The sequence below is a fragment of the Nerophis lumbriciformis genome, linkage group LG39, assembly GCF_033978685.3.
Source record: "Nerophis lumbriciformis linkage group LG39, RoL_Nlum_v2.1, whole genome shotgun sequence".
In the NCBI taxonomy this organism is placed as follows: domain Eukaryota; kingdom Metazoa; phylum Chordata; class Actinopteri; order Syngnathiformes; family Syngnathidae; genus Nerophis; species Nerophis lumbriciformis.
In genome coordinates, this window is record NC_084586.2 from 5,077,192 (window position 1) to 5,104,924 (window position 27,733).

The 27,733-nt window shown below is 40.2% G+C and overlaps 1 protein-coding gene across 4 annotated transcripts in view; it reads right to left on the minus strand.

The window, feature by feature from the left end:
- Positions 1-329: 329 nt before the first annotated feature.
- Positions 330-27,733, minus strand: part of tnfrsfa (tumor necrosis factor receptor superfamily, member a) — a 110,007-nt gene continuing 82,603 nt past the window's right edge. For 3 of the 4 annotated variants that reach the window (XM_061932049.1, XM_061932047.1, XM_061932048.2), the window contains exons 2-10: positions 15,273-15,444; positions 14,247-14,378; positions 9,109-9,220; positions 6,627-6,760; positions 6,456-6,542; positions 6,328-6,374; positions 3,038-3,319; positions 2,933-2,969; positions 330-1,499 (exon numbers count right to left, since the gene is read on the minus strand). In XM_061932049.1, the coding sequence (XP_061788033.1) occupies positions 1,198-1,499; positions 2,933-2,969; positions 3,038-3,319; positions 6,328-6,374; positions 6,456-6,542; positions 6,627-6,760; positions 9,109-9,220; positions 14,247-14,378; positions 15,273-15,432 (1,293 nt within the window). In that variant the 5' untranslated portion in view covers positions 15,433-15,444 and the 3' untranslated portion in view covers positions 330-1,197. The remainder of the gene's footprint in view (positions 1,500-2,932; positions 2,970-3,037; positions 3,320-6,327; positions 6,375-6,455; positions 6,543-6,626; positions 6,761-9,108; positions 9,221-14,246; positions 14,379-15,272; positions 15,445-27,733) is intronic. The other variant, XR_009811787.1, reaches the window with a different exon arrangement.

Sequence of the window (27,733 nt, forward strand, 5' to 3'; positions counted from 1 at the left end):
GACGTCCCCAACTGATGCACAGATGAGAGGCCCACCCTTGGTCTTGACTTTGGACAGCTAGCGCCTCATCTATGGTCACCGAATCTGTGCAGAGCAGAAAAGAAACGGCAGATCAACCGGTCTAAAAAGGGGTGTGGGGGGGTCTATTTAAAGGCTAGAGTATACAAATGAGTTTTAAGATGGGACTTAAATGCTTTTTCATGACATATTAACAGACATGACGTCTGTGTGGCCCTGTGATGAGTTGGTGACTTGTCCAGGGTGTACACCGCCTTCCGCCCGAATGCAGCTGAGATAGGGACGCGGTATAAAATGGATGGATGGATGGATGGATGTCCAAAGAGACATTTATTCTTTGAACAAATAAAACACATTCTCTGTACAAAACATTTCATTTCATCATTCACACATGAAATCCAAGCTTTAAAAACCACTAAACTTCATCCATTCCAACAAGGAGGGTACGTGAATGCAATCACGCCACAATGCATCCAAATAAAAACGGTAACCGTGAAAAGGCTTTGAAATTTGATGCAGGGTGAATTGTCTTCGTCGACCACTAGATGGCAGCGCCAGCACTGAGCATCGCAATACAGTAGTCATTCTTTACAGGGAGGGGGCGGGGCTCCATTGTCAGCTCGCATCTTCCTGATTGGACCTCGCTACACGCATGTAACTGAAAAAAAGAAGAAAAAAAAGTTTCTTCATCAAAACTAATTGGGACAAAAGGATGCGTACCTGTAGTCCAAGACTTTGCTTAGGACCTGGACTATTTGGTCAGCTGGACTTGTGGGTGAAATGTAACTTTTGAGGGGCCTAGTCCTGCTTCTGAGGCATAAATAAGGCGCTGTAGAATAAATATGACAAATAAATAAAATGTCGCCGGTGGGTTGTTTGGTAGGAATTATGCACACGTGTCGTGACTTCATGTTAGCGGAGGAAACATTGGCGGTGGTGTAACAGGTAGTGTGACTACATTGTGCCAGTAAGGGGCAGTGCATGGCAGAGACAGTGTTAACACTGTGACAGACCAGTGTATCATGTGCTGGCCACAAGGTGGCGTTCAGTAAGTGCAGGTTCACTTTCAGCCTCCTCCTTCCGGGGTTAGTTCCCCTTTTTCACTCGTTTGTTCCTTTAAGCAAAAACTACTGGCTCTTCAAAGCCGCAAAGAAGTTCGCCGCATTCGCCGAGACTCCTTCAGCGCGCGTCGGCGTGCTTGTAGAAGCCTCGCCGCAGCGCCTCGGAGGCGATGCTCTCGGCCGAGCTGCGCTGGTCCAGTTCCAGCAGGGCCCCCAGCAGCTGGTTGATGTCGGCCTTCAGGCCCTGACGCTGCATCCAGTTCTTCAGCAGCTCGTACACTTTGTCGCCCCGCGCGCCGTTCTCCGCCATGCGGATTTGGTTGTCGCTCACGCCGATGTTCCTGAAGAACTTGTTGTGGATCCCCACCTCCAGGTACTTGTCGAACAGGTCGAAGGTCTTCCTCAGGGAATTTTCGGGCTCTGGAAAAACAAGCCGGAAGTCTCAAACTCAGTACACTACAGTAAGTACACTTCGTGCTGGACCATTTGTTACGCACTCAGCGAAAATAACAATCGCAATTAGAGATGTCCGATAATATCGACAACCCGATATTATATGCCGATAAATGCTTTAAAATGTAATATCGGAAATTATCGGTATCGGTTTCAAAAAGTAAAATTTACGACTTATTTTAAACGCAGCTGCGTACACGGACGTAGGGAGAAGTACGGAGCGCCAATAAACCTTAAAAGGCACTGCCTTTGCGTGCCGGCCCAGTCGCATAATATCTACGGCTTTTCACACACTCAAGTGAATGCAAGGCATACTTGGTCAACAGCCATACAGGTCACACTGAGGGCGGCCGTATAAACAACTTTAACACTGTTACAAATATGCGCCACACTGTGAACCCACACCAAACAAGAATGACAAACACATTTCGGGAAAAACATCCGCACCGTAACACAACATAAACACGACAGAACAAATACCCAGAACCTCTTGCAGCACTAACTCTTCCAGGACGCTACAATATACACCCCCCCGCTACCCCCTACACCCCCCAACCTCAACCTCCTCATGCTCTCTCATGGAGAGCATGTCCCAAATTCCAGGCTGCTGTTTTGAGGTATGTTATAAAAAATAATGCACTTTGTGAAAGTCAAAGTATAGTATTTCCCATAGTTGTAGTGGGTATCAGGATTATCTCAGAGAGAGCATGTCCCAAATTCCAAGCTGTTTTGAGGCATGTTAAGAAAAATAATGCACTTTGTGACTTCAATAATAAATATGGCAGTGCCATCTTGGCACTTTTTTCCATAACTTGAGTTGAAGTTGTTCTCTTATTTTGGAAAACCTTGTTTTTGATTGATTGATTGAAACTTGTATTAGTAGATTGCACAGTACAGTACATATTCCCTACAATTGACCACTAAATGGTAACACCCGAATACGTTTTTCAACTTGTTTAAGTCGGGGTCCACGTTAATCAATTCTTGGTAAAGTTACATTGCTTAATGCATCCAGCGGGGCATCACAACAAAATTAGGCATAATAATGTGTTAATTCCACGACTGTATATATCGGTGTCGGTTGATATCGGAATCGCTAATTAAGAGTCGGACAATATCGGAATATCGGATATCGGCAAAAAAGCCATTATGGGACATCTCTAATAATAATATAATCTAGAGAAGATATTGGTGGGGGCAGCAGAGAGAGTCACGGATGTGTCTCAGTCCGAAGATGAAAGCCGGAGTCTTAAGTTAGCCCCACAGCCCGAGGGCTCACAATGTTCCAGCATTATTCCTCCGTAGAGCGAGACCAAAGCTCACGCCGCCTGACTTCCAGCTGTAGAGATGTCTGGCGTGAAGAGGGAGAAAGGTAGGCGTGGCCTGGGCGGCCATCTTACCTTGCAGCGGGACCAATTTATGCTTCAGAGGATCCTCCTGAAAGACAGCGAGGAGACGGTGAGGACGGGTGGACAAGAGAGGGATGTCTTTCTCCCGATGCTCACCATGGCGGCAGGCGAGATCCTGCAGGCGACCGGGCTCTGCTGAGGACTGTTCCCGGACGAGGCGGCGGTGGGGAGGGCGGACAGGCTGGTCTGGGACGAGCTGGTGGTGTTGGGTAGGCTGTCCCCCAGCCCGCGGTCCTCGTCCTCCAGGGGGGGCGAGGCCTTGGTCATCTCGGGCTGCGACTCCTGCAGCAGAGGTCGCGACTCCGGCCGGGACTCCTCTCCCTCCAGGCCGGCGTTCCGGCTGTTCTGACACTCCTCCGGTGTGGGCGAGCTCTCATCCTAAACACACAAATCAAGCATTTACATGAACAATTCATAGAAACTCTTGTACACAAATGACAAACACTTTCATGAAACCGTTGGTTTGGCTATGCTAACTCGGTGATCCTCAAACTGTGGTATAAAAGTACAGTGTTTTATTTTTCTATATTTAAACAAAGTTCTACTGTTCAAACTGTGCGTAATGTTACAGTGGCCAAAAATATTAAATATGCTTGTTATATAAAACCTCTGCCTTGTTTTTACTGAATACTTAGGCCTACTACGCTACTGTGTTTTAATGTTGGTCATTATGGTGATGCTTGGAGAGCCAAGTGTTTTCTAAAGTGGGACTTGGTCAACAAAAAAGTTTGAGAACCACTGGCTTACGAGCATCGGGGGTTAACTTTTGATAACATAGGTACCCGGGAATCGATACTGGTACCAATTTTCGCTATGTGTCAATAAATGTTGAATGTTTAATCCTAAAATCTCAAAAATGATAACTGTCAAGGGTGTAAAAAAATAAAAATATTTTTTTTTTCCGAATGAATCGCGATTGTTATTTGTAACAATTCTTATTTGATTCAAAAAATGTTTTAAATCAATAACATTTTTTTAAACAATATATATATATATATATATATATAGGCCCTGCGATGAGGTGGCGACTTGTCCAGGGTGTACACCGCCTTCCTCCTGATTGTAGCTGAGATAGGCTCCAGCGCCCCCCGCGACCCCAAAGGGAATAAGCGGTAGAATATATATATATATATATATATGCGCATCAAAACTATGAATGAACACATGTGGAGTTATGTACTTAACCCTTTGCTCTGATTACTTTTTCGCACACTCTTGGCATTCTCCCGATGAGCTTCAAGAGGCAGTCACCTGAAATGGTTTTCACTTCACAGGTGTGCTTGAAGCTCATCGAGAGAATGCCAAGAGTGTGCAAAACAGTAATCAGAGCAAAGGGCGGCTATTTTGAAGAAACTAGAATAAAAAACATGTTTTCAGTCATTTCACCTTTTAAGTACATAACTCCACATGTGTTCATTCATAGTTTTGATGCCTTCAGGGCCAATCTATAATGTAGATAGTCATGAAAATAAAGAAAACGTACGAAATGAGGAGAAGGTGTGTCCAAACTTTTGGCCTGTACTGTACATATACACATATAAATATACATATACACATGCATATATACATATAAATATACATATACACATGCATATATACATATAAATATACACATGCATATATACATATAAATATACACATGTATATATACATATAAATATACATATACTCATGCATATATACATATAAATAAACATATACACATGCATATACACATAAATATACACATGCATATATACATATAAATATACACATGCATATATACATATAAATATACACATACACAAGCATAAGTACATATAAATATACACATACATATATACATAAATATACACATGCATATATACATATAAATATACATATACACATGCATATATACATATAAATATACATATACACATGCATATATACTGTACATATAAATATACATATACATTTACTCAAATACTTCCGTGTGCAACTAAAACACAGATACCAATTCCTATTGTTACAAAATGCACACCCAGCTAACATGCTATTTGATTGTATTGGTTTGTATGATGTGATATGTCATGTAAAAGGTATGTGCTCGGCATATAAATGCCATACATAAACACTATTCCCAGCTGAGTGTAATTGTAATGAAAAGAAACAGTGATGGGTCATGGTCTTGACAAGATGATGTCATTGCACCTTGCACTGCAAACACAGTTGCCTTGTTTAAGACTGAAAAAGCAGGCATTGACAAAAAGATTTCCCTGCTGTGAAATGTTACCTGATGTTGGTGGTGTACAACCACCAAAAATACTATTTTTTTCCACATCTTTATTTACACAAATTACATATAGTACTGATAAGAGTACCGATGAATACCAGTGTCGATGAGGATAATCGACATTGGTGTCGGTATCAATTAATCCTAACGATTACATCCCAAGCTCTGAGTGCTGCTTGTTTCCCCGACGAGTGTTTGAGTCTGAAATATGGCATCATTTTACGTGAAGCGATACCCTTTAGTACTGACGGAATTCGGTCGGTGCCTATAAAAATACGTAATTTGGTACGCATCCTTATGTAGCAGCCTGTGGCAGTGGGAAGTATAGTAAATATCGCAATGGCCATTTTTAGTAAGACGACAGTGATGGATTTAAGGAAGTATTTAAATTAGACTATTAGAATCCATTACTGTCTTTGTACACTTACTGGAAATGACTTTAACAATTGTGAAGGGAGATGTGGCCAGCGCACCTGCAGGAGGAAAGGTCACCGCCTCTGTCTATGGTGCTGAGGACGAGCACCATCGGATAGGGGCGGGGCATGCGCTGACGGCGAGACACAGCTGGCAGGTGATTAGATTTCACAGGTAGTACGTGTTGATCTAATCATCTGTTGTCTTTAACAGTAAGCGGCCGGGAGCAGGAGGGGGAAGAGGATACGGACGTGGGCTGAAAAGTCGCGTCCCGCTGGAGAGAAAACTTGAGATAAAAATCTACGTACATTAAAACCTGGTTAAAAACTGCACGCTTGACTCCGGTGCTGTGTCTACCAGTGGAATGACTAGGAAGCGACTTCCACAACAATATTGACCAATTTCTCTACTTTTTAATTGTAAAACAATCCATTTAGTCCCTCTCCTTCCTCGACCTAGCCAAGATGGTGACTATTGAAGGGGGGTAAGTGTCTACTACCATTTTGAGTACAACATCCGGGTACTGACAGTGTACTGTATTTTAATGTACTTCGCAGTGTGTACTCAAAAGATTTAGTTTAAGTGCAACAATGGAGACACACCATTTTAGATTAGCGTTTCAAGTAATTGTTGTTTATTAGGTTAGCCTGACGCTAACTGTTGTTTGGCATCATGCTGTGATTGGTGGTGGAAAACGTTGAGGATTAGAAATACTTACGATGGGGATCTTCACATCATCGCTGGTATCGCCGTGACACTTTGCACCTGCGGCAAAAGCAGACTGATTAGCATTTAGCGTCGTCAGTAAGATGATTAAAATACGGCGGCCGGGTTTTTTCCACTCACATGGTAGTTGCAAGCGGCCCTGCTTGAAAAAATACACAGCGAGCCCGATGACCACGACGAGGAAGAGGCATAACAAGATGGGAAGGACTGCAACACAGCGCACGTAAAAGAAACAAATGAGCAACAAAGCTTCAACACTGAAAAAAAAAAAAAAAAAGGAAGTACAGTTACCGATGATCACTGGGGGTGCGGGAGGGGGCGGGGTTTGGGCCGACGGGGTTTGGGTGGGTGACAGGTCGCGTTTTCTGCACACGGTGTTGGAATAGTGAGTGCACTTCTTCACCTCCTCCTCGCCCGCTTTACACCTGAACACAACACAGCATCATCCATCTTTTTCTAACTTTGTACATTTCCCACTAACTTTTCCACTGCGAGCTGAAGAAATCAACCACATGCAGTGCGTCCGGAAAGTATTCACAGCGCTTCACTTTTTTCAAATGTTGTTATGTTACAGCCTTATTCCAAAATGGAATACATTCACTTTTGTCCTCAAAATTCTACATACAATACCCCAGAATGACAATGTGAACAGGCTTTTTAAAAATGCTAATTTAATTTAAAAAAACCCTATCCATCACATAAATAAGGTATTCACAGTAGAGATGTCCGATAATATCGGACTGCCGATATTATCGGCCGATAAATGCTTTAAAATGTAATATCGGAAATTATCGGTATCTGTTTCAAAAAGTAAAATTTATGACTTTTTAAAACGCCGCTCTACGGAGTGGTACACGGACGTCTCACAGTCATACTTGCCAACCCTCCCGATTTTCCCGGGAGACTCACGAATTTCAGTGACCCTCCCGAAAATCTCCCGGGGAAACCATTCTCCCGATTTCCACCCAGACAACAATATTGGGGGCGTGCCTTAAAGGCACCGCCTTTGCGTGCCGGCCCAATCACATAATATCTACGGCTTTTCACACACACACAAGTGAATGCAACGCATACTTGGTCAACAGCCATACAGGTCACACTGAGGGTGGCCGTATAAACAACTTTAACACTGTTACAAATATGCGCCACACTGTGAACCCACACCAAACAAGAATGACAAAACACATTTCGGGAGAACATCCGCACCATAACACAACACAAACACAATAGAACAAATACCCAGAACCTTTTGCAGCACTAACTCTTCCGGGACGCTACAATATACACCCCCCTCCACCACCTCGACCCAGCCCACATCAACCTCCTCATGCTCTCTCAGGGAGAGCATGTCCCAAATTCCAAGCTGCTGTTTTGAGGCATGTTAAAAAACATAATGCACTTTGTGACTTCAATAATAAATATGGCAGTGCCATGTTGGCATTGTTTTCCATAACTTGAGTTGATTTATTTTGGAAAACCTTGTTACATTGTTTAATGCATCCAGCGGGGCATCACAACAAAATTAGGCATAATAATGTGTTAATTCCACGACTGTATATATCGGTATCGGTTGATATTGGAAACAGTAATTAAGAGTTGGACAATATCGGAATATCGGGAAAAAAAGCCATTATCGGACATCTCTAATTCACAGCCTTCGCTCAATACTTGATGTTGTTGATGCACCCTTGGCAGCAATTACAGCCTCAAGTCTTTTTGAATACGATGCCACGTATCTTTGGGCAGTTTCGCCCATTCCTCTTTGCACCACCTCTCAAGCCATATCGAGTTAGATGGGAAGTGTTGGTTTTCATCCAGGATGTCTCTGTACATAGCTGCATTCATCTTTACCTCTATCCTGACTAGTCTCCTAGCTCCTGCCACTGAAAAACAACCCCACAGCATGATGCTGCCACCACCATGCTTTCACTGTAGGGATGGTATTGGCCTGGTTTCCTCCAAACATGATGCCTGGCTTTCACGCTGAAGACTTCAATCTTTGTCTCATCAGACCAAAGAATTCGTTTTTTCATGGTCTGAGAGTCTTTCAGGTGCATTTTGGCAACAAAGAAATGGCTTCCGTCTGGCCACTCTACCATACAGACCTGAGTGGTGGATTGTTGCAGAGATGGTTCTCTTTCTGGAAAGTTCTCCTCTCTCCACAGAGGAATGTGTGACCATTGGGTTGTTGGCCACCTCCCTGACTAGACTAAGATGAATGCAGCAATGTACAGAGACATACTGGATGAAAACCAACACTTCCCATTCAATCTGATGGGGCTTGAGAGGTGCTGCAAAGAGGAATGAGAGAAAGTGCCCAAAGATAGGTGTGCCAAGTTTGTGGCATCGTATTCAAAAAGACTTGAGGCTGTAATTGCTGCCATAGGTGCATCAACAAAGTACCAAGTAAAGGCTGTGAATACAATACAGTACATGTGATTTCTGCTATTTTTATTTGTAATAAATTTGCAAAAATTTCACTAAAAAACTTTTTTACATTGTCATTAAGGGGTATTGTCTGTAGAATTTTTAGAACAAAATTAATTTATTCCATTTTGGAATAAGGCTGTAACATAACAAAATGTGGAAAAAGTAAATGGAGGTGAATACTTTCCGGATGCACTCTCGTCAGTAATTAGTACTTTTACTATATGCTGAGTCACAAGTAAAAAAAACAGCTGATAGACACACTTTAAGCGACCCAGCCTTTCAGGATAAATGATCAGCTGACTAGATTGCTGCTTTCTGATTGGTCCAAGTTAAACAGGCTTACTTGGCGCAACGTTTGCAGACTTCACAGGCCTGATCGGGCACGCAGAAGGTTCCGGCTTTGCACTGACACTTGGTGTTGGAGGTGGCGGTGCAGGACGCCGTCTCCATCTCATCTGAGGGCGGGAGACAGGAAGACGAAAGAAATGGACTTGAGATGTGTTGTTTCTTCCAAGTACCTCCCCTCAGGGTTGGATTCTTTTCTTCTCCAATCGTCACACAACACTCTTCTGTGGCAGATGACTGTTACAATGCTACTTTTGTACAATCAACAACAAACTGCCACTTTTACTTGAGGACATTTTATAAGGCTGCGGTTGAAAAGCCCAAGTGGGCGGTATGATAATTGTCACACCGCATTTTTTTCACAAGAAACAAAAATACAATATATTGTACTGTTTTAATGTTTTCATACACCGGCTAGGTTTTAGTCGCATTAAAAACACTTTGGTGACTCAGTTTCTGAGCTTTCTTTTATCAAGTACGGCTAGAGCCAAATAAAGATGTACAGTGGAATACGTTTCAACATTTTTTTTTGTATTTCTCATTGTCTTTCTCTGTAAAAATGTTTTGTCTTTAAATGCTGGATAGGATTAATTGGATTGAGATTACAAAACCCAAAACCAGTAAAATTGGCACATTGTGGTAAATCGTAAATAAAAACAGAATACAATGATTTGCAAATCCTTTCAACCTATATTCGATTGAATACACTACAAAAACAAGATATTTAACATTCGAACTGTAAAACTTTATTTTTTGCAAATATTAGCTAATTTGGAATTTGATGCCTGCAACATGTTTCAAAAAAGCTGGCCCAAATGGCAAAAACGACTGCGAAAGTTAAAGAATACTCATCAAACACTTATTTGGAACATCCCACAGGTGAACAGGCTAATTGGGAACAGATGGGTGCCATGATTGGGTATAAAAGTAGCTTATATGAAATGCTCAGTCATTCACAAACAAGGACGGGGCGAGGGTCACCACTTTGTGAACAAATGCGTGAGCAAATTGTCCAACAGTTTAAGAACAACATTTCTCAACGAGCTATTGCCAGGAATTTAGGGATTTCACCATCTACGATCCGTAATATCATCAAAAGGTTCAGAGAATCTGGAGAAATCACTGCACATAAGCGATGATATTACAAACATTCGATCCCTCAGGCGGTACTGCATCAAAAACCGACATCAGTGTGTAAAGGATATTCCCACATGGGCTCAGGAACACTTCAGAAAACCACTGTCAGTAACTACAGTTGGTCACTACATCTGTAAGTGCAAGTTAAAACTCTACTATACAAAGCGAAAGCCATTTATCAACAACACCCAGAAACGCCGCCGGCTTCGCTGGGCCCGAGCTCATCTAAGATGGACTGATGCAAAGTGTTAAAGGGTTCTGTGGTCTGACGAGTCCACATTTCAATTGTTTATGGAAACTGTGGACGTCGTGTCCTCCAGTACAAAGTGGAAAATAACCATCCATATTGTTATAGGCGCCAAGTTGAAAAGCCAGCATCTGGGATGGTATAGGGGTGTATTAGTGCCCAAGGCATGAGTACCTTACACATCTGTGAAGGCACCATTAATGCTGAAAGGTACATACAGGTTTTAGAGCAACATATGATGCCATCCAAGCAACGTCTTTTTCATGGACGCCCCTGCTTATTTCAGCAAGAAAATGCCAAGCTACGTGTTACAACAGCGTGGCTTCATAGTAAACGAGTGCGGGTACTAAACTGGCCTGCCTGGAGTCCAGACCTGTCTCCCATTGAAAATGTGTGGCACAATATGAAGCCTAAAATACGATAACGGAGACTGTTGAACAACTTAAGCAAGAATAGGAAATAATTCCACCTAATAAGCTTCAAAAATTGGTCTCCTCAGTTCCCAAACGTTTACTGAGCGTTGTTAAAAGGAAAGGCCATGTAACACAGTGGTAAAAATGCCCCTGTGCCAACTTTTCTGCAATGTGTTGCTGCCATTAAATTCTAAGTTAATGATTATTTGCAAAAAAATTATTAAGTTTCTCAGTTAGAACATTAAATATCTTGTCTTTGCAGTCTATTCAATTGAATATAAGTTGAAAAGGATTTGCAAATCATTGGATTCTGTTTTTATTTACGAATTACACAACATGCCAACTTCACTGGTTTTGGGTTTTGTATTTTCTATGGGAATTTCTTAGATTTTAAACATAGTCTTTGGAGCAGAACAAAAACCGTGGACGTGTTTGTTTTATGTATATAAAAGTAGTTCAACAATACATAAAACTTGACAATGAATATGAATGTATCCCTGCTGGAATACAATGAAATCTTTGTCTGCTTTTATTTTGAAGAGAACACTACGTGAAAAGTTGGTGCTGAGGTGAATTATTATCTGTTAAGTACTCGCTCACATCAGCATGTAACACGATTCTCTTTCAGGGGCGGCGGGCGTTCACAAAGACACCCCGCCCTGTTAGACCAGGTAAGACCTCGTGGGACACGCTCTTATTGAACGCTGACAACAAAAGCACAAAGACACGCCCTGCTGGCCAGGTAACATCATCACACAGCATTGTCCTCCAGCCACAATAAAACATATCACATGTTGCCTCTGTGGAGGACAGGAAGACACTGTTAAGTACCAGGAAGAAACTGTTAGGACAGGAAGACACCGTTAAAAGTGACAGAAAGACACCGTTAAAAGTGACAGGAAGACACCGTTAAAAGTGACAGGAAGACACCGTTAAAAGTGACAGGAAGACACAGACAGGAAGACACTGTTAAAAGTGACAGGAAGACACTGTTAAAAGTGACAGGAAGACAGTAGCCACGTGTACATGGACAACATTTATTTAATCTGATCAATTTACGGATTAGAATGTTACTGTATACATGGACAAAGAAAAAAATGATCTGATTATGACGTGCATTTTCATGCGCAGAACCGAACATAAACAGAAAGGTGTGTTGTTATTTGTGCTACAGCGCCACCTTTTGGAGGAGTTTGCTCACTGCAGGTGCTGAATAAGCAGTGACTTCCACTGTAAACAAACATGGCTATGTGCATTTCTGCTTGTCTGACGTTATCGGGGTATTTATAATTTTTTCCTTCCGTTCACTACTTTTGTTTTACCTCTTTTTGAAATGTAGCTGTTCTGTGCTTTTTATGTACGGGTTGCGGTGCGTCTTTATGTTACCACATTCTGTGTATGTGTTTGAGGCTAGCAGTTAGCACTTGGAGTAGCTGTAATGTCGTGAATAAAACAGCTCCTTTCTTTTATTGTTACATAAACACATGACACTCCACACCATACTTAGTTTTTGTCTTGTTTTAAAGCAACAAACTCAACAGTATAGGACACTACTTCTGTACATGTTGAATGGGGGGAGACAACAGCAAGACAATCACTTCATTCCGAGACTATTAAACTTAGTCCCCGCTCCACCATCAAAGTATAACTGACATCAAAGACATGCGCAGTAAAGATAATTCTAACCGGAATTTCGGAAGATGTGTTTTCATGCGCTATAATCCAAATGACTTTCGGCATAAACCACCTCAATCTCATAATGAACCTCATAATCAACCTCAATCAATCTCAATCGGAATTAATTTTTGATACGAACGTGTATGATCGGGTCAGAATATTCCGGATAGCGTGTTTACATTAAGCAATTTTATTACGGTTAGGCTTTTAATCCGATTAAATGTGTCCATGTGCTCATTGCTATTGTTAAAAGGACAGGAAGACACTGTTAGAAGGACAGGAAGACATTGTGAAAAGGACAGGAAGACACTGTGAAAAGGACAGGAAGACATTGTGAAAAGGACAGGAAGACATTGTGAAAAGGACAGGAAGACATTGTGAAAAAGGACAGGAAGACACTGTGAAAAGGACAGGAAGACACTGTGAAAAGGACAGGAAGACACTGTGAAAAGGACAGGAAGACACTGTGAAAAGGACAGGAAGACATTGTGAAAAGGACAGGAAGACATTGTGAAAAGGACAGGAAGACATTGTTAGAAGGACAGGAAGACATTGTGAAAAGGACAGGAAGACACTGTGAAAAGGACAGGAAGACACTGTGAAAAAGGACAGGAAGACATTGTGAAAAGGACAGGAGGACATTGTGAAAAAGGACAGGGAGACACTGTGAAAAAGGACAGGGAGACACTGTGAAAAAGGACAGGGAGACACTGTGAAAAAGGACAGGGAGACACTGTGAAAAAGGACAGGGAGACACTGTGAAAAAGGACAGGGAGACACTGTGAAAAAGGACAGGGAGACACTGTGAAAAGGACAGGAAGACACTGTGAAAAAGGACAGGAAGACACTGTGAAAAAGGACAGGGAGACACTGTGAAAAAGGATAGGGAGACACTGTGAAAAAGGACAGGGAGACACTGTGAAAAAGGACAGGGAGACACTGTGAAAAAGAAAGAAGAGGGAGACACTGTGAAAAAGAAAGAAGAGGGAGACACTGTTAGAAGGACAGGAAGACACTGTGAAAAGGACAGGAAGACACTGTGAAAAGGACAGGAAGACATTGGTAGAAGGACAGGAAGACACCGTGAAAAGTACAGAAAGACATTGATAGAAGGATAGGAAGACACTGTGAAAAGGACAGGAAGACATCGGTAGACGGAATGGAAGACACTGTAAAAAGGACAGGAAGACATTGGTAGAAGGACAGGAAGACACTGTGAAAAGGACAGGATGACACTGAGAAAAGTGACACAATAACACTGTTAAAAGGACTGGAAGTCAGAGGCAAAGTACCAGGAAGACACTGTTGGAAGGACAGGAAAACAAAGTGAAAAGGACAGGAAGACACTGTGAAAAGGACAGGAAGACATTGTGAAAAGGACAGGAAGACATTGGTAGAAGGACAGGAAGACATTGGTAGAAGGAAAGGAAGACATTGGTAGAAGGACAGGAAGACATTGGTACAAGGACAGGAAGACATTGGTACAAGGACAGGACGACACTGAGAAAAGTGACACAATAACACTGTTAAAAGGACTGGAAGTCACAGGTAAAGTGCCAGGAAGACACTGTTGGAAGGACAGGAAGACACTGTTAGAAAGATAGGTGTCTTCCTGTCACTTATGCTTTCGGATGACTTAGTCATACGAGATGACTCAGTTACCTTGGCGACATTGCATACAAGGCAAACATCGGTCCATCCCGTTGGAGTGTTCCGTGTATGTGAAGCCGTGCTCGCAGGGAGAACACACCCCCTTCTGGTGGTCACGCTCGCACGGCCTCAGCACGAATGTCCCTGTGCAAAGGAAAAGAAAAGGTAAAACCTTACCACATTAATAAGTGTTTATTACATTTAACAGAAGTGTAGCTAAAACATCTTACAGCAAAAAGTAACCAGATATTAACCGTAAATTAGCAAGTAGATTAATAATAGTTTTGACAAAATAATACAACCGGAAATTATGCAATATGTTATAAATAAATATGGAAATGTAATCATTATTACATGCCAAATAAAATGCATGCTGCAATATATATTGTGATATAGAATTTAGGTAATATCGCCTGTCTTTACCTGAGATACCAAATTTCGGTACTTTTGTGTTCATGTGGTAATAAGTGTTAATTTGTGTAATAATAAATATATATGTGTATATAACAGTGATCTGCTAGTACCTGTGCTGTTCAGTTGTTATATCTTGTTTTATTACACTTCTGAGTCTCATTTGCAAGTATGCATTTATTTCAGGTTGTGCTAGGTGTTTTACAAAGGTCGGATCTTTTGTCGAGCCCTACAAAGGGTTTGCACTGCAAGTATTGTACTTATTACACACCAGCTGTTTGATAATAGTTGTAGTTTTCATTACCCAATTTGGAGGTGTTGAAATAGGCATGTAAAATCGCCCATGCTAATCAGTAGCATGTATATGGCATATCCCATGTAAATTAGCACCGAGTTAACACATTTTGAAAAATGGAGCCATACTTTTGCCCGCCAAATGCTTGAGCTGGTGCCGTGTCTGCATCTGGACGTGACGTCATGTGCGACAACAGTATCGAAATATGGTATCATTTCATTTTACGTGAATCGGTACCCACAGTGTTTGGTAGGTACCTAGAAAAGTACCGAATTCAGTACCCACCCCTACATCTCTGATAGATACAGTGTAAACGATAGAATGTGACATACCCGCTTGGCAGTAAAGGCAGCAGAGTCCTTGGTGGTGGTACTGTTCGTTCTCCACGCAGGTTCTGTGACTCCGTAGAGTCAAGTTCCTCAAGTCGTCGCCGGACCACTGCGCCGCCGGTGGGGGAACGGCCGCTCGACACGGCGATCCCTGGAAAAGCATCGCCAGCAGCACCTGAGGGGACGCCGTGGACAAACAAGAGTCGTCATTATGAAACACAGACCAACCATTCAGATGATAGATCAAAGAGAAGGATGGCAGAACTTCAAAACATCTGACCTGATTGTGTCTTGTTTCAACGGAATACTTGCTATCAGTACACTTCAATAAGTCTAGGCTAGCGTCTAGTATTGGCTCAAATCAATTCCTTCTGTATGTTTACCATAAATGACCTTTGCAATATTTTGTTTGGAAAGCTTTGGTAGTCCCTCCCCTTTTGCAAGATGGCAACTATTAAGGATGGTAGTACGACATGTGGATACTGACAAGGTACTTCTCACTAAAAAGTACCCTAAGTATAGAAGTATGCATATTGGGATGTGTGCTGGGGGTGCACAAAAAAAAATCAATACATATGCGAATTGCAATTCTTATTCATCCCAATTGTGAATAAATTCATCCATCCATCCATTTTCTACCGCTTGTCACTTTCGGGGTCGCGGGGGGTGCTGGAGCTTATCTCAGCTGCATTCGGGCGGAAGGCGGGGTACACTCTGGACAAGTCGCCTCCTCATCACAGGGCCAACACAGCATAATAATTTAAAAAAACAAAAAACAATTACATTTTATTTTTAAAATAATCAATTTTTCCGTTTTTAGTAGGGTGCACAAAAATATCGATTAACATCCGAATTGTGATTCTTGTTCATCCCGATTCTTTGTCAATTCATCATTCAACTAATTATAAAACATTTAAAAAAAAAATGTTTTAGAAGGTGTGCACAAAAAAATAAATAATTCGATTCACATCCGATTCGTGATACTTATTCATACCGGTTCTAAAGCAATTCATAATTTTCAAAAATTGATTAAAACAATTTTTTTTTTAACTAAAATAAAAACATTTTAATAAATTTTTAGTCCACTTCTATGCAACCATTAGGAGCTTTTTTAACCTGTAACCTCGTTTGAAAAGCTTTCATCAGAATTAATATACCAAATAATACATTGCAAAAATCGGTTTGAATCGAGAATCATGTTAAATCGAGAATTGCAAAACTCGATTAAAAAACAAAAACTAAGTAATTCATTTTAAAACATTTAAAAAAATGTTTTTAGAAGGTGTGCATGAAAAACAAAATCGATTCACATCCGAAACATGATTCTTATTCATACCGGTTCTAAAGCAATTAATAATTTTTAAAAAACGATTACATTTTTTAATTTTTTTATTTTATTTACTAAAATCGATTTTTTTAAAATACATTTTTAGTCCATTTCTATGCAACCATTAGGAGCTTTTCTAACCTGTAACCTCGTTTGAAAAGCTTTCATCAGAATAGATATACCAAATAATACATTGCAAAAATCGGTTTGAATCGAGAATTGTGTTAAATCGACAATCGCAAAACTCGATTAAAAAACCCAAAAACAAAGTAATAATTTTTAAACATTTAAAAAAATGCTTTTAGAAGGTGTGCATGAAAAAAAAAATCGATTCACATCTGAATCGTGATTCTTATATATACCGGTTCTAAAGCAATTCATAACTTTTAAAAAACGATAAAATTTTTTTTTTTTTACTAAAATCGATTTTTTTAAAATACATTTTTAGTCCATTTCTATGCAACCATTAGGAGTTTTCCTAACCTGTAACCTCGTTTGAAAAGCTTTCATCAGAATTAGTATACCAAATAATACATTGCAAAAATCGGTTTGAATTGAGAATCGTGTTAAATCGAGAATTGCAAAACTCGATTAAAAAAACAAAAACAAAGTAATTAATTTTTAAACATTTAAAAACATGTTTTTAGAAGGTGTGCATGAAAAAAAAATCGATTCACATTTGAATCCTGATTCTTATTCATACCGGTTCTAAAGCACTACATATTTTTCAAAAATCGATTAAAACAATATCTCTTTGCTTTTTTTAAATTTTTTTTTTTTTTACTAAAATCAATAATCGAGAATCTCAAAACTCGATTAAAAAAACAAAACAAACAAATTTTAAAACATTAAAAAAAATGTTTTCAGATGATATGCATGAAAAAAAAAAATCGGTTCATGCTTCTTATTCATGCCAGTTCTAAAGCAATTAATAATTTTTTAAAACCGATTAAGAACATTTAAATTTTTTTTTTTTTTTTTTACTAAAAGCCATTTTTTAAAATCCATTTTTAGTCCATTTATACACAACGATTAGTAACTTTTCTAACCTGTAACCTCTTTTGTAAAACTTTCATCAGAATTAATATACCAAATAATACATTGCAAGAATCGGTGTGAATTGAGAATGGTGTTTAATCCAGAATCGATTCTGAAACGAATTGTCATCCCAGAAATCGGAATTGGATGGAATTGTTAGGTAAGCAGGTTGCTACATGCTAACGACAGGCTAGCAAACATTCTGGCGTGTTCTTGCCGCTGCCTGCAGAGTGCGGCGATGCTATCTCGCAGCTCTGCGACTGCATGCATCCATTCATGTGTTGGATAATAGGCGGCTTGTGTAGGTGGGCTTCTGAGAAGAATATGTGCCAGCGCTTTAGTGTGGCCCCCGGGCACTTATGCTGCTTCACACGCTTTTCAGCGCGCCAACGTGAGAAGGGCCCATTGATGGCCCAACAACACACTTTAGTGTCTCGACTTCAAATGACCCACATTCTTCAAGTCCAGCTCTTTGAACGCCGCGACATGCGACACCGACGCAACAGGACACCTTGAGGATAAATGAGATGGTTTTGTCTGCGCGGGGCGACCCCCGCCCCACGCAGAAAGGAGCAGGTTAGGGTGGAGCGGAACAGCGACAAAAGGGGGGTGAATTAAAGATGGTGGCAACTCCTGACTGGTATCCCTGGAGGGCCGCCATGCCTTGTTGTTGGGAAGAACTTTTCCCCTTCTGCCTGTCGTCCTGCGCTCGCCACCTACCCCCCTCCCTGCTCACGTCAGACTTTCCAAAGGGGCTGAGAGGCAGGCAGAGCAGTCACAATCACGCCATTTAGATCTATCCAAACATTCTGAGGAGGCACAAGAGAGACGGAAAAGGAGGGGGGGGGCTGCAGGACTTGAACACAGCGATTGTGCGAAGGCACGGCGGGGGGGACGTGGAGCTACTTGTTGAAGTACAGCCTCGCGTGAAAGGATCTGCGAGGAAGCACATGTGTGCCATGAAGCAAAGAGGAAAACATTTTAAAAAAAAATAAAAAATCTGTGAAAATGACAACTGGAGCGTCTCCAGAATCACACAAGAAGGCTGTGACATGGCATCGAATGATCACAAATGCTCCATCAAGTCATGGAGACGTGGGGGCGTCAGACAACTGTCCGCTTCACTCACATGCCCACAAACTACTCGGTTCCGTCCTGGCGACATGTTCTTTATGTTCTTATACGAGGACAACATCGCGGTTCTGTTTGAATGACGACGGTTTACGAAAGTCTTAGTCCCAGCTAGCGGGTCAAGACAATGTTCTAGTGTTCAAGCGAGCACTTACTTACGAGCCTCTTTTGTATAGGAGAGAACAACTTTGTTTACATACAGCAGCAAAAACAATGCTGTGTCTCAAATGGAATTATTGTACAAGTACATTTCAATGAGTATACTGAGTACTAGGAAAGTAATGATATAAAATGTCATATCAGGGTTATTGTTAGAGATAATGTTAGAGATAATTTTCCGATAATGGCTTTTTTGCCGAAATACGATATTGTCCAACTCTTAATTACCGATTCCGATATCAACCGACATCGATATATACAGTCGTGGAATTAACACATTATTATGCTTAATTTTGTTGTGATGCCCCGCTGGATGCATTAAACAATGTAACAAGTTTTTCCAAAATAAATCAACTCAAGTTATGGAAAAAAAATGCCAACATGGCACTGCCATATTTATTATTGAAGTCACAACGTGCATTATCTTTTTTAACATGCCTCAAAACAGCAGCTTCAAATTTCCCTGAGAGAGCATGAGGAGGTTGAGGTCGGAGGAGGAAGGGGGGGGGGGGGTATATTGTAGCGTCCCGGAAGAGTTAGTGCTGCAAGGGGTTCTGGGTATTTGTTCTGTTGTGTTTATGTCGTGTTTAGGGCTGCAACAACTAATCTATTAAATCGATTAAAATCGATTATAAAAATAGTTGCTGATTAATTTAGTCATCGATTTGTTGGATCTATGCTATGCGCAGAGGCAATTTTTTTTATTTTTTATAAACCTTTATTTATAAACTGCAGCATGTACAAACAGCTGAGAAACAATCAAAATAAGTATGGTGCCAGCATGCTGTTTTTTTTCTCAATAAAATACTGGAAAGGATAGAAATATAGTTTGTCTCTTTTGTCCGATTATTAATCGATTAATCAAAGTAATAATCGACAGATTAATCGATTATCAAATGAATCGTTAGTTGCAGCCCTAGTCGTGTTACGGTGCGGATGTTCTCCCGAATTGTGTTTGTCATTCTTGTTTGGTGTGGGTTCACAGTGTGGCGCATATTTGTAACAGTGTTAAAGTTGTTTATACGGCCACCCTCTGTGTGACCTTTATGGCCGTTGACCAAGTATGAATGCATTCACTTGTGTGTGTGAAAAGCCGTAGATATTATGTGACTGGGCCGGCAAGCAAAGGTGACTTTAAGGTTTATTGGCGCTCTGTACATCTCCCTATGTCCGTGTACACAGTGGCGTTTTAAAAAGTCATACATTTAACTTTTTGAAACCGATACCGATAATTTCCGATATTACATTTTAAAGCATTTATCGGCCGATAATATCGGCAGACGCAATATGCGCTCGTCCTCTCGAGAAATGTGGTCTTCCTTCTGGCAAAACACTACCGCTTTGGTCCACTGGCGCCGCTGAAATCAACCAAAAACTGAAAGTTCTTCAAGTGGGGCTTCAATACGGTTAACTGGCTGGAGGCAAGTCCAGGTAGTGCCCCGCCTATTGCCAGAAGTCAGCTAAGATAGGCTGCAGGTTACTTGTGATCCGAATGAGGATAACAGGTGAAGAAACAGGATGGATGGCACAATCCATCTTCAGGAAAATGTTTACTTTTTTGTAAAAGTCATTGTCTGTAGAAGGCTGTGCGCCCTCCTGCCGTATGACATTTTTCAGATGATCCAAAACAATGCCAAACTTACATGAAATACATTATACAGGACGTAGAAAGTCGTGGTGTATAATCATATACTGTTGGCAACGTGCATACGAACGTAAAAGCACGCACCATTCAACCCAGTTTAGGGAAGGATTGCGCAATCGCAGGGTAGGCTCGGCTCCCCTCATCGCAGGTTTCTGCCCTTTATTTGATTGGGAAGATTTCAATGCAAATCCAGCAGTTTTTACATTCAAAAATGTGAAAAACTAAACAAAAATTATTGGAATCATAAAGAATTACAATAAGACAAATAATATTTATGTTAACATTAGTTTTTCTAAAGTCAGGCTCAGCCTCCCCTGACCACACATCACTGGTGTACTTAGTTCCTGAGTGCACACATTTTGACAGGGTAGTAGAGGGCTGCAGCTAAGGATGTAACGATAAACGGTAAAATGGTCAACTGCGGTAAATCTTTCCACGGTTAGTATTACCGATTCAAATCACTTTGATAAACTCACGGACACTGCTCATTTACTGGAGAAGCAAGCAGGAACTGTATAGCTTAAATCGGGGGTCTGCAACCTGCGGCTCTTTACCGCCGCCCTAGTGGCTCCCTGGAGCTTTTTAAAACATTTCTGAAAAATATATTTTTGTTTTAATAGGGTTTCTGTAGGAAGACAACATGACACAAACCTCCCTAATTGTAAGAAATCCCACTGTTTATATTAAACATGATTCTCTGATGAGAGTATTTGGCGAGTGCCGTTTTGTCCTACTAATTTTGCCGGTCATTGAACTCACCGTAGTTTGTTTACATGTATAACTTTCTTCAATGATGCCAGAAAAATATATTTTATATATATATTTTATATATATATATATATATATATATATATATATATATATATATATATATATATATATTTTATGCCACTCATTCTTTTTCTCATTTTGTCCACCAATCTTTTTATGATGTGTGTGAATGCACAAAGGTGAACTTTGTTGATGTTATTGACTTGTGTGGAGTGCTTATCAAGCATATTTGGTCAGTGCATGACTGCAAGACAGACAGATTTTTTTTTTTTTTTTTTGTCCAATATGGCTTTTTCAACATTTTGGGTTGCCGACCCCTGGCTTAAATGCTAACAATAATACAAGAGATATGAACTTCTTTCCCCTTTAAAAAAATGTAATTCCCCAATCTAAACTTGTATAAACACATCACTGTTTGAAAAACTAAGGTAATCAATTGATCTATACTAGAAAGAATATGATAAGGTGAGTGAATTGGCGTGATGTCACTAACCGTTTTAGTCTGTATCATGAAAAACAACACAAAAACCTTTGCAAATGAAGACGGAGGAAGATAGAACTATTCAAACACTAAAAAATAAAATAATACGGCTCTTAAGTACACTAGCCAGAACAATATTATTAAATAACATACTGTATTTTTTCTGCCAAGAAAGTATATTGTAGGGCTATTCATTAATTGCATTTAACTTTTAAAATAAAACTTGGCAAAAAAGTGTGTATTCGTACCTTTTGAGCACATTTAACAATACCATGATAATAATGAGATAATTTTGTTGACAATAAACACTATATGTCATTTTCATATCGTTACATCTCTTGCAGCAGCCATCGATTATTTAAGTAATCTTTCGTAGTATCTATCGATTAGTTGGTACGATAAATTAAGTAATCGGATAAAACAGAAATTTTATAGGGAATAAAAGTGGGAACATAATTGATTCAGCGACGTATCACGATTAAAACATGGGCGATTTAACGAATTATGACATATGTCCAAACATTGATCTGTTAAAGTAATACCAAGGAGGGACTTTTTTTTTTTTTTTTTTACTTAGCAAGCAGCACTTATTTTTTACTCTTCCATATATATCTATGCTGTGTGCACTAACGTCTAAAAATGGGAAATACCGCAATAGTGCATATGTCAGTAGCCAACGGAGGAGACTTGTAGACATATTATTAATACACTATTCATTAAATGTAATACATAAATATATCATATAAAATATATTAACAATAAAAATATACTAACTAAAAATGTATAAATAATCGATTTATAATCAAATCGTAGCACCTGAATTGTAATCGAATGGTGAGGTGCCCAAAGATTCCCACCTCTCGTAGGGAAAATAGCGGAAATAAACTAATATTTTTGTGCTCGCCATGAGCTTCAATATTTTTTTTTTATACATGCACATTATCAACATTGAAGTTAAATGTTTTACATTTGTAGATTAATCGAAAAAAATATATACCTCTTCGTTGTTTACTGCTAGACAAATCACAGCATTTTGCTGTACTTCTCAGTGTGAATGCACTTGCAGTATGCTATCAAAACTAGGGCTGCAACAACTAATCGATTAAATCGATTATAAAAATAGTTGGCGATTAATTTAGTCATCGATTCGTTGGTACTATGCTATGCGCATGCGCAGAGGCTACTTTTTAATTTTTTATAAACCTTTATTTATAAACTGCAACATTTACAAACAGCTGAGAAACAATAATCAAAATAAGTATGGTGCCAGTATGCTGTTTTTCCCCCCCAATAAAATACTGGAAAGGATAGAAATGTAGTTTGTCTCTTTTATCCGATTATTAATCGATTAATCGAAGTAATAATCAACAGATTAATCGATTATCAAAGATTATCAAATGAGTTGTTGGTTGCAGCCCCAATCCAAACATTAAGGTCCTGATTTACTAAAGGTTTGCGTGTACTAAAACACGTGCAAGCTGAACAGTGCACGCAAAGCTGATGTACGAAATGTGTGCAAAGTGAATTTCGTCTGTTGTTGCGTCTGTTTTCATTAATATGCATAATATATGCTGATCATCAAAACCTCATAACTAGGAGACGATGTAAATATAATATATATATATACATATGTATATATACATATGTATATATATATATATATATATATATATATATATATATGTATGTGTGGGAAAAAAATCACAAGACTATTTCATCTCTACAGGCCTGTTTCATGAGGGGGGGTTCCCTCAATCATCAGGAGATTTTAATGGGAGCATTCACATACCATGGATTATATAGGGCACAGAGTGGGTGGGTACAGGCTGGTGTAGGGGCGTGGTGATTGGCTCATGTGTTACCTAGGAGGTGTTTCCGTCTGTGGCGGCATGCTGTTACAATTTCGCTGCGCTTGTTGAGGGATGACAGGTCTGGACGGTAAATAATAAACAGTTTTTCTTTCAAGCACCCACCCACTCTGTGCCCTATATAATCCATGGTATGTGAATGCTCCCATTAAAATCTCCTGATGATTGAGGGAACCCCCCCTCATGAAACAGGCCTGTAGAGATGAAATAGTCTTGTGATTTTTTTCCCCACACATACATATATTGCGCTCTACTATGGTATCGAGCACTATTTTTTGGATAACCTTATTAAGACATATATATATATATATATATATATATATATATATAAAGTAGATCACCTCATCTGATAAGTAGTTATTTAACACACGCAATGTCATTCATCAGCACTCATCACCTATTTGCAAGCAACATGACGTGCAAACTGACAGTTCCACACACAGCTGCAGGATCGGTGCTCGCGCTGACGATGGACGGACGTGAATCCTTCGTCCTGCATGTGTGTGTCAACATTTCGGACGGTCAGAAATAAAGAATAATAGACATATTGTCTATCCAACAACATAATTTTATAATATTATAGCTGCTAGAGGACCTAATGGGCTGATTAAAACAAATTAAATAAATGCAATTTGGTGTCCTTTAGTATTTTTTTTAATGACGTTTGTTTTGATTTTTAACATAGAATACATATTGCAAATATTTCCTATATGAAAAAAACGTCTCTAATTATGCCTTTTGTTGAGTCTTGAACGGAGTAACTGCAGCCTCTCCAATGAGCACACTTGGTTTCGATGTACCGCACATTCTGGACAAAAAGCCGCTACTTTTTTCCTATGTTTTGAAACCTGCGGCTTATAAAACGGTGCGGCTAATTAATGGATTTTTCTTCGCCGACGGCCACCTATAATGTAAATAGTTAAAAAAGAAACCCAAGCAAACACACTGAATAGTTGTGTTATTGTTTGTGCTATGGCGTTATCTTTTGAAAGAGTTCGCTCACCGCAGGTGCTGCAGTGGCTGCATTGCCCTTCTGTTTAGACTGAGCTATGAAACTCCCGGAAGTACAGTTGCCGTTCGGTCCTCTCGCCGTCCGTAGCGTTTCGACCCGTAAAGATTCTTACTTCATCACCCCAAAAAACGATTGTAAGTTTTACAATATAACTAAAACAATTTTCATTTACGAAACTGTTCCATGTGTGAAGGAGTGTTTTCATGCATATTTGTACGTGCGTATGGTAATGTAATGTAGCTAGCATTGTTAGCATTAGCTACTATGCTAACAGATTTACGAGTGTCTTTGTTAGTATTATTATCTTAAAACGGCACTCTTTTTGTAATGTTTCAGTTTCGTAAAATCACCAAAGTGTCACCGTGGACTTATTGAGTCTGTTCAGCTGATTAAAGAGCAAGCTTCGGTTTTGTTTGATCAGCCATGTGACAGACATCGTTTGGAAACAATTAAAGTATGCAAATAAACATTTACAAAATGTTTTGTGTGGAAGTAACTAATTTCACTCCATATATATCTGCATCTTGTAGTCCAGTGCGGCTAATGTTTGGAAAAATATATTTTTCTTCTAAAATTTAGTGGGTGCAATTTATATCCCGATGCGCTTTATAGTCTGGAAAATACGGTAGATGCACTGCAGGACTGCTTCTAAAATGCCTATAAAAAGAACTGGATGTCTTCTGCATGTTTAAAATCATAGCAAAATACCACAGGTAGGAGCATGATAACATGAATATGCAGTAAACCAGAGTGTCGCCGTGGTGATGCCCCCCATTTATTAAATAAGGCGGTCTGCACCCCTTTTTAACTGAAAACATGCCCACTAAAAGTACACACTATTTTATAGATTGCACACACGGTTTAGTGTGTGGTATTTGGATCTTAGTACAAAACGCAAAACCAGTGAAGTTGGCACGTTGTGTAAATGGTAAATAAAAACAGAATACAATGATTTGCAAATCCTTTTCAACTTATTTTCAATTGAATAGACTGCAAAGACAAGATATTTAATGTTTGAACTGAGAAACCTAATTTTTTTTGCAAATAATCATTAACTTAGAATTTAATGGCACCAACAGATGCTGGCTTTTGAACTTTGCCCCTATAACAATCCGAATGGTTATTTACCTCTTTTGTCCGCAGGACACGACGTCCACAGTTTCCAAAAACAATTTGAAATGTGGACCTGTTAGACCACAGAACACTTTTCCACTTTGCATCAGTCCATCTTAGATGAGCTTGGGTCCAGCGAAGCCGACAGTGTTTCTGGGTGTTGTTGATAAATGGCTTTCGCTTTGCATAGTAGAGTTTTAACTCGCACTTACAGATGCAGCGACAAACTGTAGTTACTGACAGTGGTTTTCTGAAGAGTTCCTGAGCCCATGTGGCGATATCCTTTACACAAATGTCACTTTTTGATGCAGTACCGCCTGAGGGATGGAAGGTCTGTAATATCATCGCTTACCTGCAGTGATTTCTCCAGATTCTCTGAACCTTTTGATGATATTACGGACCGTAGATGGTGAGATCCCTGAATTCCTGACAATAGCTGGTTGAGAAAAGTTGTTCTTCGACTGTTGGACAATTTGCTCACGCATTTGTTCACAAAGTGGTGACCCTCGCCCCATCCTTGTTTGTGAATGACTGAGCATTTCATGGAAGCTGCTTCATGGCACCCACCTGTTCGCAATAAGCCCGTTCACCTGTGGGATGTCCCAAATAAGTGTTTGATGAGCATTCCTCAACTTTCTCAGTCTTTTTTGCCACTTGTGCCAGCTTTTTTGAAACATGTTGCAGGCATTAAATTCCAAATGAGTTAATATTTGCAAAAAATAACAACGTTTTTCAGTTGGAACGTTAAGTATCTTTTCTTTGCAGTCTATTCAATTGAATATGGTTGAAAAGGATTTGCAAATCATTGCATTTTGTTTTTATCTACGATTTACACAACAAGCCAACTTCACTGGTTTTGTGGTTTGTAAATCAGGCCTTAAGTGTAAATATGCAAGTTGAGACACAGTGAATATGTATGTGTAACAAAATGCTACACATATAACCTAAGAACCAATCATGTCAAAGCTGCTAATGATGATTGAATGTTTGCAATACTTTGAAGTCGCTGGTGTTGGATGACTGGAAAACAAATGAACACGTCACTCGGCACGCTATTTATTTCCCTGACATTCCTCGTTAAGTCTTGATGATGAAGACAGTTTTTGAGTTGTTTTTTTTTTGGTGGCGTCGGACCGTTTGTCCACATTAACACCACAGAGCTTTCTAGCATGAAAACATTGTGGCTTCAAGCAAGCCAGGGAGCGTAACCTCAACATGGAAACCCGTCCAAAGCCACAATCCCTGGACCAGCTCCAGCCTGGTTGAAGTGGTCAAGTCCACTTTACAGTCTTTGCAAGTCGCCAACACAGTGCGCCATTGTGAGCGTGCGTATGAAGGCGGGACACACATCGTGTGTGTGTGTGTGGAAGTTAAAGCAATTAAAGCCGCAATCAAATCAAGAAGGAACTTGTGTCCGGGCTGCGACGTTCGCCGGCCTCCGCTTCCTCTGAAGAGGCTCCGGCTTGTTCCCGACGGTGCGGGGCACAAAGCCTCCACATGCGGCGCACACTGAGGAGACGCTTGTGACTCAATGACAGGACATCCGCCGAGCCCGGCCGCCTATCAATGGACCATTTAGCGAGCAGGAATGACAGCGATTGTACAAACGGCAGCGTGGCGGACAAAGAAAGGAGATGGCGATTTAATATTGTCCAGATGACTGGGAATCATAAGCTGAGCGATAAGGAGAGACAACCTGCCCCTAATTACACTTCTGCATCCCGACACCATCATGCTTTTCTCATTAGCGGCGGTGGGCTCCGGCTCGGAATATTGCTGATGAAGACGGAGAATGCAGTGGAAAAAGCAAGCAAAGCTGTCACTTGAGTTTATGCAACTCAGTCTGCCTTTGAGCGTTACCCAAACAGTGATTGCGGTGATTTGTTGCTCCAAGAGAAACAGTTGACTGGATTCTAAAC